We start from the raw sequence: 16965 nt of genomic DNA, 5'->3' as shown, positions 1-16965 counted from the left end.
ATCATATCGTATGTTAGCTTGTATTGTAAGTTAATGGTGTTTTGGAGGGGTGTTTTTTTTTCTTCATACAAATGAGACTAAGATGGTATGATTTCGTTCAAAGATACTTTTGAAATATCTATTTGTGGAACCGAGGCAAATTCAATGTGACATTGCATATAGATGTTATTTGGGCACAAAAGGTTAAGGACGAATGAGGGCTTGAGTCTTCTGCGTTGTTTGAAGGTGACAGCAAATAGATCGTTGAAGTATAAGATACAAAGTGTAGAGGAGAAAGTCGAAGACTGAGGTACACCAGAGTTAGTAGATTGTGAACCAGCTCCAACACACGTCGCAATTTACGGAAAACCTGCTCCAATAGATGTGATTTTAACAGAAGATATTTATCGGACGGCAAGTGTGTAACATTGTCGTGGCGTTTGTGTTCCACTGTTCCTGACCGCAGTCTCCAAGCTAAGCTTCCAGCTTGTGGGGTCTACTCGCCTTATTAGCATAAATTTGTAGCTCACCACTAACAATGAGTGCAGAAGGACAGCAACCGATTCTGCCCACCTAACCAGCCTCCGTTGTCACTACCATCTAAACCTGGCGGGTGTGCAATATTTTCAGACTGTCATACTGCACTTCATTTCGTTATGTATATTGGAGTTTGTATGTAGTATGGTCTTCAGTTTGACAGACATAGTATAACTAGGGAGATAGGGCTGTGAGTCGTGCGTGGTTCACCGCTTGGCAACCTACCTCTCTCATAGGACTGATGGATCAACTTGGGGTTAAATTACAACTACCTGCCTGTCGTGGACTTGCTGTATGAAGGCTGGGATAGGACTACACCACAACAATGACATTGCATGCAGGCCAAAAGGAGTAGAGCTTGTGGTCGTTTGAACTACTGGAAATAGCAGCCAATTCTCTCTCGTATAACACTACTATTTCAAAAAAGGGGACAGATTCATTGGATAAAGTTGTCTTGCACAAAGCAAGTCTGAAAATAAAACGTGGGATTGCTATGCCTGGAATGTTTTTAATCATAGAATGTTTTTAATCATTCGTTTAGGCCAACATGGAGCCAGTGGCGGATCTACTATAAAACTAATGAACCTTAAGCTTGGGCAATGGGAGGCTTCTTTAAGACCGGGCAGATTGAGCACAAATATTCTTCTAGAACTTGAGAGCGATGCAATGTTATAACATTAACCAGTTAAAAGGCGGCGAGCTGGTAGAAACGTTAGCACGCTGGGCGAAATTTGTAGCCGTATTTCGTTTGTCGTTACGTTCCAAGTTCAAATTCCGCCGAGGTCGACTTTGCCTTTCATCCTTTCGGGGTCGATAAATTAAGTACCAGTTACGCACTGGGGTCGATGTAATCGACTTAATCCCTTTGTCTGTCCTTGTTTGTCCCCTCTGTGTTTAGCCCCTTGTGGGTAGTAAAGAAATATATAACATTAACCAGTTATATATATGGCAATTAAAAAAGAAACTCTGCACAAAATCGTTTGGAAACAGCTGGGACAGGCTGATTCATATCAATGGAAGGAGGCATTGCATGCTTTGCTTGGCTGAGTGGAGAATCATCCAAAAAAATTTACATGATTCAAATGATTTCCTGAACTCAAAAAGTGAAATATTTCATTGTTGCCCTTATGGAGAGAAATTCATTTTGGCAGCATGGTCGTCTTCATTTTTGGATTAGAGAATGACTGACATGTACACACACAGCTGAGAGCTTCTACCTTTGTTGGTAACAAAGGGCTCCTCACTCACAGTGAAAGGCAGATTGCATGATGCCTGTGTATTAACAGCCATGCTACATGGCAGTGAAACATAGGCTGTGACTGTAGAGGACTTGCTAAGGTTTGAAAGAAATGAAGCTAGCATGCTCTGCTGGATGTGCCACATCAGTGTGAATGTACAACAGAGTGTAAGTGTCTTGAGAGAAAAATTGGGTATAAGATGCATCAGATATAGTGTACAAGAGAGAAGACTGCACCAGTATGGTAATGTGATGTGTATGGCTGAGGACAACTGTGTAAAGAAATGCTGATTTCTAAATGTTGAGGGAACCTGTGGAAGAGGTAGTCCCAAGAAGACATGGGCTGAGGTGGTGAAATATGACCTTCAGTTGTTGAGTCTTATGGAGGTGATGGCAAGTGACTGAGACATCTAGTGATTTGCTGTGCTTGAGAAGACTCGAGCTCAGTGAAATCATGGTTGTGGCCAGTGCTGATGACACATAAAAGGCACCCATGCCAGTGACATGCAAAAGACACTCAGTACACACTGCAAAGTGGTTGGCATTAGGAAAGGCATCCAGCCATAGAAACCAAGCCAAAAATGACAACTAGAGCCTGGTGCAGCTCTCCAACTTACCAGATCTAGTTAAACTCTCTAATCCAGGGGTTGGTAACTTCTTTGCCTCCACAGGTTATCGAGTATTAATGACATATAGCAGGCCAGACAGAGGCCATTAAAGAATAATTATGAAAAAATAGCAGTATCGCCCGGCGTTGCTCGGGTTTGTAAGGGAAATAACTATATAAGCATTTTTAGAGTTTATAGCCCAAAAATAGCGAAAAAATGCATTAAAAATGGAAAAAAAATGATGGTAAATTTTTTTTTAAATCGTTGACTCATTGTAGACATTTTTAGAGAGTTACTTCCCTTATATAATAGCGAAAAAATGCATTAAAATGGAAAAAAATGATGGTAAATTTTTTTTTTAATCGTAGACTCATTGTAGACGTGCACTAATACCCAGAAGGGTTCGATATGAATCACGACTATAAGATACCCGCTTTTGGTTAAACTGCACCGCAAAATGTGGGAGTAGTTAGGAATCTAAATCATAGGAGACAGACACACAACTTCTCTTTTATATATAAAGATTACACAAGCTAAAATTTAATCACGAGTGTTGACTTTACTTAAAAATAATTTGTATTCACCACAGATGAATTTAGTAACGGAAAAGCTTTGTTTATTCAGTTTAAGACATCTTTGGAATCATTTGTTTGAACATTTTTTTTAATACATAGTAGCCAAAAGATTAGTGGGGAACTTGATGTTTTTTGTTCCTTAAAATCTTCTCAATATTAGGCTTCAAACTTGTTGATGCTAAGAGCAAGATATTATCAAGATGATTATCAGTTAATCTTGTTCTCAAATTGTTCTTGGCTTGCTTCAATTTGGAAAATAATTGATAAGTGCTTCCAAACGAAGATGTCATCTTTTTTGCCTGATTCACTAAGTTGGTATACTTCCCACTTGAAAAAATATATTTTGCATAGAAGTCATAGGTGCTTGAGGTAAGCTGTTGTTGGTTTCACAAATCATAGATGGAGAGTTGTCATCCATCCAAAGCAGTCTTTTTATGTCCATCAGTAGGCTCAAGTCAGCTCTCAGATTTTTTTTTTTAACTTTTTACATGTGATTGGTGGTGATTGGGGAGAAATGTTTTGGAATTGCATTGTTATTATTTTTGTGTTGTGTGAGCGGAAATGATGTGCGGAGCCCTACGTATGCGACAAATTTTTAATTGGGATTTTGCTGTCAAAACATTCACATCCAGTTGGTCGTGGACATTGAGTGAATCAGATTTGTAGAAGAATGTAACAGCAGACCTTTTATTGTAATTGGAAGTCTCATCTCTCATATTCCAATAAATATAAATTTTAAATAAACAACTCATTGGGCATCAGTTCTCACGGGCCGGATCTGGCCCGCAAGCTGTAGGTTACTGATACCTGATCTTATCCATATTAGCTTGGAAATATGATGATTATGATAATGATGGTATATATTTATACATATATAGGCACAGGAGTGGCTGTGTGGTAAGTAGCTTGTCTACCAACCACATGGTTCCGGGTTCAGTCCCACTGCGTGGCACCTTGGGCAAGTGTCTTCTACTATAGCCTCGGGCCCACCAAAGCCTTGTGAGTGGATTTGGTAGACGGAAACTGAAAGAAGCCCATCATATATGTGTATATATATATATATATATATATATATGCGTGTGTGTGTTTGTGTGTCTGTGTTTGTCCCCTAGCATTGCTTGACAACCGATGCTGGTGTGTTTATGTCCCCGTTACTTAGCGGTTCGGCAAAAGAGACCGATAGAATAAGTACTGGGCTTACAAAAGAATAAGTCCCAGGGTCGAGTTGCTTGATTAAAGGCGGTGCTCCAGCATGGCCGCAGTCAAATGACTGAAACAAGTAAAAGAGTAAAAGAGAGATATATCCGCCATGGCCTGTTGGGTCACAACCACTCCAAGTTGAAAATGTCGATATGTAGCAGGAAAGGAAAAAAATACTATTTGGAACTTCATGCAATAAAATTCATTAATAAAACAATTCTCCTGCCTTTGGTGTGACAGCATAAACACAACCAAATGTTTCTTCTTTGAAAATGTTTAAATGGCCTTCAACTTTTTTCCTATTCTTTGTTATAACTGTTCCAAGTGAAATGCACAAGTACTTCAACATAAAGTAATGTTTTTGCGAAGTTACCATTGATGCACAATGAAAAGAATTCTGTCAATGTTGTTCATTGACAGCCATGTATATCCTCATTATTTCTGAGCAATATTCTTTGTTCATCTGGTAGATGAATTTGCAGTTTCACTATGCGGGTGCTCTTTTATGAATTGAAAATCCTAAAATGGATGCAACTGCTTCAGATGGTCCAATATACCTACCCATTAGATATTGTCTAATTTCATTGCCACTGTTTATTTGAACAGCAGCTTGGTCATTTCTTTTCAGTGTGTACTTGATGATGTACTTAATGGACCTCACTTAGGCAATGATTTCAATGTTGCTGAGGTAAACCCATTTGTTGTTGTTTGGTTTTCCATTCTTATGAGATTCAACTCCTTCCATTGCAACTGATCTTCGTCTATAAAGAGATAGTCTCTCTGTCTGTTTTTTCTGCCTTTTGATTAAGATGATAAAGATTAATATTTTATTTTAAATAAAACAGTAATTTTCCCCTTTAAGAAAAAAAACAAAAAAAAAAAATCAAGTACCTGTGATTCAAAAATATCTCATAAAAATATAGGAAGAATTTCTTTTTCAGTCCACTGCACTCAAAAGTTGTTTAAATGATTAAGGGAAGAAAAAAATAAGAAAAGAAGGACAGAGAGTGGTAGCCCCAAACAACTGTTTGAAGTGTCCACATTTTCAACTTGATTTTTTTTTTTATCTTACAGGTGGAATTTACTATTTTTATTTGTAATCTTTATCATCCTAATCAAATGGCAGGAAAACAGACAAACTTTGAGTTTTAGTATAATATATATATATATTATATATATATATATATATATATATATATATATATATATATATATATATATATATTATATATATATATATATATATATATATTATATATATATATATATATATATATATTATATATATATATATATATATATCTATATATATATTTAAATATATATATATATATATATATATATTATATATATATATATTATATATATATATATATATATTCAGCTCAAAGCTGTGGCCATGCTGGGACACCATTTTGCTACACTGTTATTATTGAGAGCCTTCTCTGATATGTGGCATTTGGTGAATAAAGGAGTTTGATGTTACTAGCCTCATTTGGACCACCTGCAGTGAAGTAGGTTCATTAGACAGGAAGAGATCCAGTTTCGATTTGAAAAACACCTACACCCACTTTGTGTAGGTCCCTCAAGGCTCTTTGGGAGAATATTAAAAAGCTGTGGACCCCTGAGACCCAGGCTGTTGCAGTAACTGATCTTGAAGCACGATGGCATTGCTGGGATCTTTGGCACTGTGCAGTGGCAACCCATTCTGGCTTTTGTGTAGATTTCAATGCCAAAATCTGGCACAATCCCTTCCAAGATCTCCCAGATGTATATTACTGCATATCTCTCCTGCCTTCACTCCAGGGAGTAGAGTCTTAGATGTTTCAGCCTATCCCAATAGGGACGATCTTCTTAGTGAAGCTTCGCTGGATTGCTTCAAGGTCCATTATTAATTTTATAATGTGGGGTGACCATAGTTGGGAGCAATAATGCAGGCGGCTGAGGATAAATGTCCTCCAGAGGACCATCATGGGTTCCTTCTCTCTGGTTCTGAAGGTTCCCAGTATCTATCCAGCCAGTCATCTGCACTTTGTCCTGGTAATTTGCACTTGGAAAGAAATATCATCACTCATGTCAATATCTGGATCCTGCACTGATTTAGGTTCTGGGATTGTAATCCCCTATGGGCCAGTGTACCCTGTAAGTTTTATATTCAGTTTTGAGTGCTGGTAGTGCAAGGTTTGGAATTTTTCAGCATTAAACTGCATATTGTTGTCCTCAGCACATCTGTAAATTGAGTCCAACTCCTGCTGCAGGTGCGCAACATTGCTGAGGTTCTGTATTTGCTGCAAGACTTTCATATTGTCTGCATAGCTAGCAAGAGTGGCTATTCATGCAGCTGATGGCATATCTTAGAGGGCCACTATGAAAAGCAGTAGTCCCAAGACAGCACCCTGTGGAACATCACTATTTGTGTTTTCTTTGAGGTGACTCCATTGGCCACCACTACCTGACTTCTATCTTTCAGAAAGTCATGTAACCACTCTCTCTCTACACACACATAGGCAAGATGGCAGAAACGTTAGCGCGCCGGGCGAAATGCTTAGCGGTATTTCGCCTGTCGTTACGTTGTGAGTTCAAATTCCGCCGAGGTCGACTTTGCCTTTCATCCTTTCGGGGTCGATAAATAAAGTACCAATTTCGCACTGGGGTCGATGTAATCGACTTAATCCCTTTGTCTGTCCTTGTTTCTCCCCTCTATGTTTAGCCCCTTGTGGGTAGTAAAGAAATATATATATATATATATATATAGTTAAAAAAAGTTAATAAAGTTGGAAAAGGCACGGAAATATATTTTAGAGAATGTTTAATAAAATATAACTGGTTTCAATGTATCCATCTTATCAGATATTAGAAATATTAGAAAGAATTTTTTAGGGAGTCAGAAAAAAAAGCATTTTTGTTGGGGTTTAAAAGTTTGTACCCATATTTGAGTTCTTATTGAAATTTTGCTTTAGTCATTCTGTTATAAATGTTTTATCTATGTAGGTTTGGGATGAGGTTCCAGAGTTCAAGTTTCAGGAAGTATTTTGAATTGAATGGGAAGCTTTTTATTCATGAGTGTGTGTGTGTGTGTTTGGAATCTATTGTCAAAAACATTTTTTTCTTTTTTCTTTTTCTATTGAGAGGAAATGGTTGGATGTTTTTTTTAAGGATGGTTATTCAGGGAATTAGGGTGGAATTATTTGTATGTGTTTGGGATAGATTGTCAAAGTACTTTTGTCATTTTTCTATTGAGTGGGTGTGGTCAGTAGTTCTGCCTGGCTGTGTGTGTGTGTGTGTGTGTGTGCATGTGTATTGTTTTTGTGTTTTTGAAATATGTTTTGTATATTGTGGAGGCTGTGTATATGTACATGTGTTTATGACTTTTCTGGTATGCTTTTTGTGTATGTGTATATTTGGCAGACCCTTATTCTTGCCCATTCTATCTTGCTTTCTTCATGCATACTTTTTCCACCTCCTTGACCAAGAATATTACCCCACTCTCTTCCCTCCACATTATCATTTTTTTTCAAATACTGCTCCCTTGCTATGATTCAGCTTTATATATATAGATATATATATACATACACACACACACACATACATATATATATATATATATATATATATATATATATATATATATATATATATATATGTATACATGTATATATATATATACATATATATTTATACATATATATATATATGTATATACATATATATATATATATACGTATATACATATATATATATATATAATATATATATATATATATTATATATATATATATATATACATATATATATAATTTTGATTATTCAGTTTCGTTTTTTTCTTTTTCCAGGACACCATTAATGTTAGCTGCCGCTAAAGGAAACAAAGAAGTAATCAAGATTCTTTTAGAAAATGGTGCCAACCCAGCATTGGTCAACAAAGATGGGTGGAATTCTTTTCACATTGCCGTTAGGTTTGTAACCTTTACAATCTGCATAAGTTCTATTTTCCCCATCATATTTCTTTTTTCTTTCTTTTTTTTTCTTTTTACTTGTTTCAGTCATTTGACTGCGGCCATGCTGGAGCACCACCTTTAATCGAGCAACTCGACCTCGGGACTTATTCTTTTTTGTAAGCCTAGTACTTATTCTATCGGTCTCTTTTGCCAAACCGCTAAGTAACGGGGACATAAACACACCAGCATCGGTTGTCAAGCAATGCTAGGGGGACAAACACAGACATACAAACACACACACACACACACACACACACACACATATATATATATATACTTTATTTAAAGCAGCAGAAAATTCAACAAAATCTGTTACTCTGAGTTTCTCGTTGCCGTTCATCAGACAGTTTTTGCTAGAATGGAACCGATATATCAATTCAATCTAGACTCTTACAAATGGTCCATTTTTTTTTTTAAAGGTGTAGAGTAACAGATTTTGTTGAATTTTCTGCTGCTTTAAATAAAGCATATTACTCTACCACTGGTATTTGAGTACTCTTTTTTCCACCTTGTTTCACATTTATGTGTTTACTCCGGTATATATATATATATATACATATATATATATGACAGGCTTCTTTCAGTTTCCGTCTACCAAATCCACTCACAAGGCTTTGGTCGGCCCGAGGCTATAGTAGAAGACATTTGCCCAAGATGCCACGCAGTGGGACTGAACCCGGAATCATGTGGTTGGTAAACAAGCTACTTACCACACGGCCACTCCTGCGCCTATTTATTGAATTCTACTTGAATTCTACTTTAAAACATGGTTTTCCTAAGTCCCACTATTCTCTCCACCACACCCCCTACTTGTCACCTTCAGACTCTATCTCACGGACACTTTTATCTCTACTCTTACTTTCCGTTCTAGTCACTCCCTTCTCTAACATTGTCTCTTTTAATCTTTTCACTAACACCTTACAATTAACCTGTTCTCCCAATATATTTTAAAGTTTTCAACATCTTGCCTTAAATTCACCATTTTTCTCCTTTTCAGCATGTATGTATCAGAGAGAGAGTGAGGGGAAATCTTTATTTTTATTAGTGACAAGGCAGCAGTCACTAGTACTGGAGCCATGATAAAGCACCTAGTATACTATGTAAAGTGGTTGGCATTGTAAAAGGCATCTGACCACAGAAACCATACCTGAACTGAAATATATATATCCCAAACACATACAGGAGTGGCTGGGTGGTAAGTAGCTTGCTAACCAACCACATGGTTCTGGGTTCAGTCCCACTGCGTGGCACCTTGGGCAAGTGTCTTCTGCCATAGCCCCGGGCTGACCAATGCCTTGTGAGTGGATTTGGTAGACGGAAACTGAAAGAAGCCTGTCGTATATATGTATATATATATATGTATATGTGTGTGTGCATGTGTGTTTGTGTGTCTGTGTTTGTCCCCCTAGCATTGCTTGGCAACCGATGCTGGTGTGTTTACGTCCCCGTCACTTAGCGGTTCGGCGAAAGAGACCGATAGAATACTGGGCTTACAAAGAATAAGTCCCGGGGTCAATTTGCTCGACTAAAGGCGGTGCTCCAGCATGGCCGCAGTCAAATGACTGAAGCAAGTAAAAAAAATATATATATATATAGTGCCCCAGCATGGCCACAGCTCATGAGCTGAAACTAGATAAAATAAAAATAAAATAAAAATAAATAAATACATACATACATATATATTTTTTTTGTTTATTCTGTTTTTGTTTTTTTTGCTAATGGTCCTTCAACTCACTGTATCTGTTGAGCCATCCAATGTGTACCAGTATATAACGCAGGCATAAATGATGATGATGATGGTGGTTTGTGTGTGTTAGTGTATGTGTGTGTGCATGCATGTGTGTGTGTGTGTGTGTGCACACGTGCACATCTTCCCCTCATCTTGACCTTTGCAAACTGATTGTAAAGAAATTCACCATTCATGCAAGTGATGTTTGCATGCAGTCTTCCATGAAACTATGTCCAGTTAATGAACTCTTCATGGTTCAATGGGTTAGGGGAAATACAACATTGTTCAGGAATAGGTGAGAAGTTGTAACCGGAAGAGCATCAAACTACAGAAGACATGCTTTAATCCTGCCGAAATATTCCACCCATTTTATGTTCAAACTGGGCATATCCAGCCTCTCACACCCACCCTACAAGGTCATTCTAAAAGTGAACAATCACATCACGGAAATCTCAATGCTACAGAGTAATGCATGATTAATTCAAAACAATGTGAATAAATATGTATTACATTTGACAGGCAAATCTGAATGCTAAATGGTTAAAGAGTTCTGTTTAACCCTTACATCTATATATTTATGTATGTTTGTTTGATTGATTGATTGATAGATCAATAGATAGATAGAGAGGGAGAGAGAGATACATATTTACATACATACATACATGCATATATACATACATACATACATACATAAATACATGCATACATATGTACATACATACATACGTACATACATAAATACATGCATGCATACATACATACATACATATGTACGTACGTACATACATACATACATACATACATATGTACATACATACGTACATTCGTACGTACATACATACATACATATGTACATACATACATACGTACGTACATACATACATACATACATACATACATACATATGTACATACGTACATACATACATACATACATACATGCATGCATGCATGCATGTATGCATGCATACATACATACACACACACATACATACATACATACATACATACATACATACATACGTACATACATACATATGTACATACATACATACACACATACATACATACATATGTACATACATACATACATACACACATACATACATACATACACATATACGCACACACACACACACACACACACATAGCAGCAATGATATTCTGTTAATACATGTAGCAAACACTGTAGAGACTGCAGTAAGAACTAGCTTCATAATACATGGTGTTAGGAAGGGCATCCGGCTGTAGAATCCCTGCCACAACAGACAATTGTAGCCTGGATAGCTTCCTGGCTGGCCAGCTCCATGTTAAAGCATCCAACCTATGCCAGCATGAAAAACAGACGTTAAATGATGATGATGATATGATTGTGTGTGTTTATATGCATGCATATATGCTTCTGTTTGTCATAGTTGCTGTTAATATGCTGTACTGCTCTTGTATTTGTAGTACAAAGTGTGCTGCGCAACAGAGCAAGCTACATTTAATCAATCTTTTACAATCTCAATGGTATGTGCTAGCAAGCAAGGATTGTTGCCAGAATTAAATTTTGTATTGATCCATGTAATTGCTGCACCAAGTACTGTATTTATCAGACAGAGTAGTTGCAGGAATCATGCCATCTTTTTTCTTGACTACTAAATCAGCTCTAATACTTTTGTAGCTTGATTGAATCCATAGACAATCAGTTTGTTTTCTTTACAAATCTTTACCATTGGTATGAACTAAGTACCATACATGCTGACAAGGTACTCTTTACACGGTCACTGAACTTTCTGTACAAAGCTGCTAGCTCTCTCTTAGAGCCTACCCTACCATGTTAAAAGAAAAAGAGAAGGACACACTGGATAACATAGTCTTAGATAAACTATGGTTAAAAGAATAAAGATAGAATGATCATGGTAGACTGCCTTTGAACATGGATCTGTTCAGTTAAAGCTAAAGTGAAGTTAAACCAGTGGTTCTTAAACTGACACCTATCTGGTACTTCCTCTCCATAAAACATATTTGTGATGTTTTTGTCCCCTCTCCACCTTTTATTTATTAAAACACCCATATAATTTTTTTCTTGGTGTTGGACAAGCTTAAAGGTTTCATCATCATCATTTAAAATCCATTTTCCATACTGGCATGGGATGGACGGTTTCACAGGAGCTGGCCATACTCCAGTTGTCTGTTGTGGCATGGTTTCTATGGCTGAATGCCCTTACTAACACCAACCACTTTACAGATTGTGCTGGGTGTTTTTGTACATTTCACTGGCATGGGGCCATTTATACTGCATCCGTACAAGTGCATTTTATGTGATACCAGCACCTAGAAAGGGTAAGCCTGTATGTGTGGATGACTGTGGTTTTACTTAGCTTGACATGTCTTCTCTAGTACAGCAAATTTCCACATGTCCCAGTCCCTTGTCATTTCCTCAGCGAGGCCCAGTGTCTGAAGATCCTTTCTCACCATTTTGTCCTACATTTTCTGGGTATACCCTTTCCACAGGACCCAGGGGATATATGTATATATATATATATATAGGTGTGTGTGAAGGCACATGGCTTAGTGGTTAGGATATTCGGCCCACAATTGTAAGGTCATGAGTTCAATTCTCAGTGACATATTGTGTCCTTGAGCCAGACACTTTATTTTACATTGTTCCAGTCCATTCAGCTAGCAAAAATGAGTTGTATCTGTATTTCAAAGGGCCAGCCTTATTACATTCTGTGTCACACTGAATCTCCTTGAGAACTATGTTGAAGGTACATGTGTCTGTGGGGTGCTCAGCCACTTGCACATTAATTTCATAAGCAGGCTGTTCCATTGATAGAATCAGCTGGAACCCTCGTCATCATAACCAACAGTGCCAGTAATATGAACACCTAGCTTGATTCTACTGCATGGCACCTTAGCCAAGTATCTTCTACTGTAGTCCAGAATTGATCAAAGCCTTGTGAGTGGATTTGGTTGGCAGAAACTGACAAAAAGCCTATTGTGTCTATACCATCATCACCATCATTTAATGTCTACTTTTCATACTGTTGCCAACAACCCAATCATGCGATAGGTTGTACTAGCTTAAACATTACCAGTAACACTAAGGGGAACATGACATATAAAACATATATACGCTCTATCATTGAGTAGTGTGAAGTGTTGGATATGCATTGTAGTAAGCAGCTATGTGCTTAAAGTACTGCATTAGTCCATCTCCAAATGTAAATGTCAATGTCTGATTAAGTCAAGAAGTACTTCTGTAATTGTCTTGACCCTCTTTGTCACAGCACATGGGCTACTTGGGGTTAGCTAGTGATATAAGGTGATGAAAACTCCTATAGAACAGCACAAGATTATGTATATATGCATTTATGTATGAGTGTGTTTGTGTGTACCCTTGTCTTGATTTTGAATGGTGGTTGTAAATGGATATCACTGTTGTACAAGCATTGCCGTTCCTTTCCGGTACTCTGCAAAAGCATGTCTAACCATTGAAACAGGTGAGGGTTGGAAACAGGAATGACATCTGGCCATAGAAAATCTGTCTCATTAAATTCCACCTGTCCATTGCAAGCATGGAAAAGTGGATGTTTAAAATGATGATGGTAATGACACACCTTCGTGAAAATATAACTATTTTACAATTGAAAGACCTCACAGGCAAACACATTTTCTAAAACACTCTCATCCAGTGCTCTTCATGTCATAAAACTCCACTGTAAATTAATACTTAACCCTTTAGCATTCAAACCGGCCATATCTGGCCAAAATATTTACCTGTTTTATATTGAAACTGACCAGAGCTTGCCTCTTACCTCAGCCCTACCATGTCATTCTAAAACTAAAAAATCACATCACTGATCAACTGAAAACTAACTACAGATAATGCATGATTATTCAAAACAATATAATAAACAAACATCACATTTGAGAGAATAATCTGAACACTAAAGGGTTAAACACAGTGCATATAATACCACATTTTCCCCTAAACATTTCCTCAAATACATCCTTGAAATACTCCCATCAAACACCACTACATTGCTCTATACTCCTGTCCCGTAGTGAAGGTGTGTGACTTAGTGATTAGGGAATTCCGCTCTCAGTCGTAAGGTCGTGAGTTCAATTCCCGGCGACGCGTTGGGTCCTTGAACAAGGCCCTTTATTTCTTATTGCTGCAGTTCACTCAGCTGGCAAATATGAGCTGTACCTGTATTTCAAAGGGGCCAGCCTTGTCACACTTTGTGTCACGCTGAATCTCCTTGAGAACTACATTCAGGGTACACATATCTATGGAGTGCTCAGCCACATGTGCATTAATTTCACTAGCAGGTTGTTCAGTTGATTGGATCAGCTGGATCACTCACTATCATAACTGACAGAGTCAAGTGAACTATTATCAACATGGTGCTGCCATAGTCACCCTAATTGCTGGCTGTGCTTCTGCAAAAAACTACATATCATCTACCAACCTGCAATATCCATCTACAAGAAATACGAGGTATTGTATTGCTGTCACCAGAGGTACACCCTTCTGGTAAATTTCAAGCCACTGATCACTGATAACCTGGATATACCTATTTCTTTATTACCCACAAGGGGCTAAACATAGAGGGGACAAACAAGGACAGACATAGGTATTAAGTCGATTACATCGACCCCAGTGTGTAACTGGTACTTAATTTATCGACCCCGAAAGGATGAAAGGCATAGTCAACCTTGGATATACCTCCTTAGTATCAGCCACCCCTAGCACCACCTTTACCAAGGTCACCGTCAAAAATTAACCCCCATAAACAGCACTGCAAACCACCGCTCCCCAACACTTCTCCTTGCCTATCTACTTGCATACTCTCACCCCTTGTGCTTGACCACACGAGTATATGTGCATACATGCATGTGCATGAGTACACATATGCATCTACTCACTATACATGTGCATGAGTACATATGTACATGGAGACAAAGGTGTGCACACATGTGTGTCCCTGTGTGTGTATGTGTGCATGTGATTGTGTCTTCATGTGTGTGTGTTTGTGCATGAGTGCATGGATGTGTGAATGTACATCTTAGCACATGTACACACTCATTTAAGTACAGTTGCACACACACAGATATGTTGGCTGCCCCCTCGTTATTGAGTATGGCCATTGCACGAAGCTTAATCAATGTTGTTATCGTGCAATGCCTGTGCAAGAAGATTTTTTTTAAATTGAGGAAAGGCTGTGCACTGAGTCAATCCCACTCACTAAGCGACAGCAGCCATAATCCGAAGAGAAGAACAAGTCAACATCATCGGTAATCACTGAGCCGCAGGTTTTATGTCGGAGCTATCCCTGTTACCTGAGTTACCTTCTTCTAGAAGGATGCCCTAACAAAGGCTAGGAGTCCTTCACTCCCAATGATTTAACCGCACGATTGGGTATTCAGTCCGATTATTTCTATGTCCCCGCGCATGATACAGCCTTAAGACATTTATTGGATGGCGGTTGACTCTCAAGAGTTCCTCTGCCCTTTGACAGGTTTTGCTTTTCATCCCGCAGGGTGTCCAATAAACACCCTCCTCACCAAGCAAGCTTGGTGGGGTTGCCGATTTAGTCACCGACGACCCGACCATGCAACAGATTGTACATACTGGGTTACATGTTACCAGTAGCACTTGAAAGTGACCTGACCTCACAGATATATGGGCATATGTACATACATACATATATAACCCCACATCTACTGCCCTTTCCTACTTTTCCCCCAACCACATAATCAATTTCTTGTCCACCACATGGTTGATTTCCTGTTCTCCACACAGTCAATTTCCTGTTCACCATGCAGTATTTTCGAACAAATTGTTGTCGCTGAAATACCAACATCAAACTGCTATACTATATGACCTTTCTTGACCAATTGCAGACTAACATCCTGTAATAAACATTGACTCTCTTCAATTGAACTCTCATTCAGACCCCAGTGGCAGCAGACTAGCCGCACACTTGAAACTCAGTGTGCCAAGGAGTCTGAACCAAATTGTTTTGATATATATATATATATATATATATCCTCGTCTGGCACGTAAAAAGCACCCACTACACTCACGGAGTGGTTGGCGTTAGGAAGGGCATCCAGCCGTAGAAACACTACCAGATCAGACTGGGCCTGGTGCAGCCTTCTGGCTTCCCAAACCCCAGTTGAACCGTCCAACCCATGCTAGCATGGAAAGCGGATGTTAAACGATGATGATGATGATGATGATATATATATATATATATATATATATATATAAGAGAGATAGATAGATATGTATATATAAATTTATACACACACACACCATATGTATCCTGGCTTTAGAATAGGTACCCCATGTCCTTGATGTTATAGGATGCAGCTATCATGTGGAGTCAGTGGGGGTGAATATAATATTATACACATCTATACACATGCACCCACCATTTAATCATTCTGTTTCTTTTGTTTTTATAATGTTATTTTTTATTTCTGTAAATCATTAAAAATATTTAATCTCTGTTTTTTTTTTTTAAATTCCAGAGAGGGCAATTTAGATATTGTTGAAATTTTACTCAACAACAACCCTTCTATATGGAAAGTTTCCAGTAAAAATCAACGCACACCTTTACATACTGCAGGTAATGAAATATCTTATTTAAGTGCATATCCTCTATTGGCAAGGAAGTACAATTACTTCATGAATTTATGTATGTGTGTTCAATATTGTATCCCTCAAGCTGCTTTTAATTCATATCTGAATTTTTTCCATAGCATGATACTTTGGGACATACCAGCAGATGGTTCTTACACCATTTTGCATATATATTTCTTTACTACCCACAAGGGGCCAAACACAGAGGGGACAAACAAGGACAGACAAACGGATTAAGTTGATTACATCGACCCCAGTGCGTAACTGGTACTTAATTTATCGACCCCGAAAGGATGAAAGGCAAAGTCAACCTCGGCACAATTTGAACTCAGAACGTAACGGCAGACGAAATACGGCTACACATTTCGCCAAGCGTGCTAACGTTTCTGCCAACTCACCATTTTGCATATAATCATACAAGGCGACTTAGCTTGCTTTAGCCCTTCTTTTGGGTATGTGG

At 38.0% G+C, this 16965-nt stretch overlaps 1 protein-coding gene across 2 annotated transcripts in view; it reads left to right on the top strand.

Moving 5' to 3' along the window:
- The window catches only part of LOC115212272 (ankyrin repeat domain-containing protein 16-like), a 109956-nt gene that overhangs the window by 36517 nt on the left and 56474 nt on the right, over positions 1-16965 (top strand). For both annotated transcript variants that reach the window (XM_036503075.1, XM_036503074.1), the window contains exons 2-3: positions 7970-8092; positions 16394-16491. In XM_036503075.1, the coding sequence (XP_036358968.1) occupies positions 7970-8092; positions 16394-16491 (221 nt within the window). The remainder of the gene's footprint in view (positions 1-7969; positions 8093-16393; positions 16492-16965) is intronic.

The sequence above is a fragment of the Octopus sinensis genome, linkage group LG5, assembly GCF_006345805.1.
Source record: "Octopus sinensis linkage group LG5, ASM634580v1, whole genome shotgun sequence".
Lineage (NCBI taxonomy): Eukaryota > Metazoa > Mollusca > Cephalopoda > Octopoda > Octopodidae > Octopus > Octopus sinensis.
This window is presented reverse-complemented; position numbering and strand designations above follow the sequence as displayed.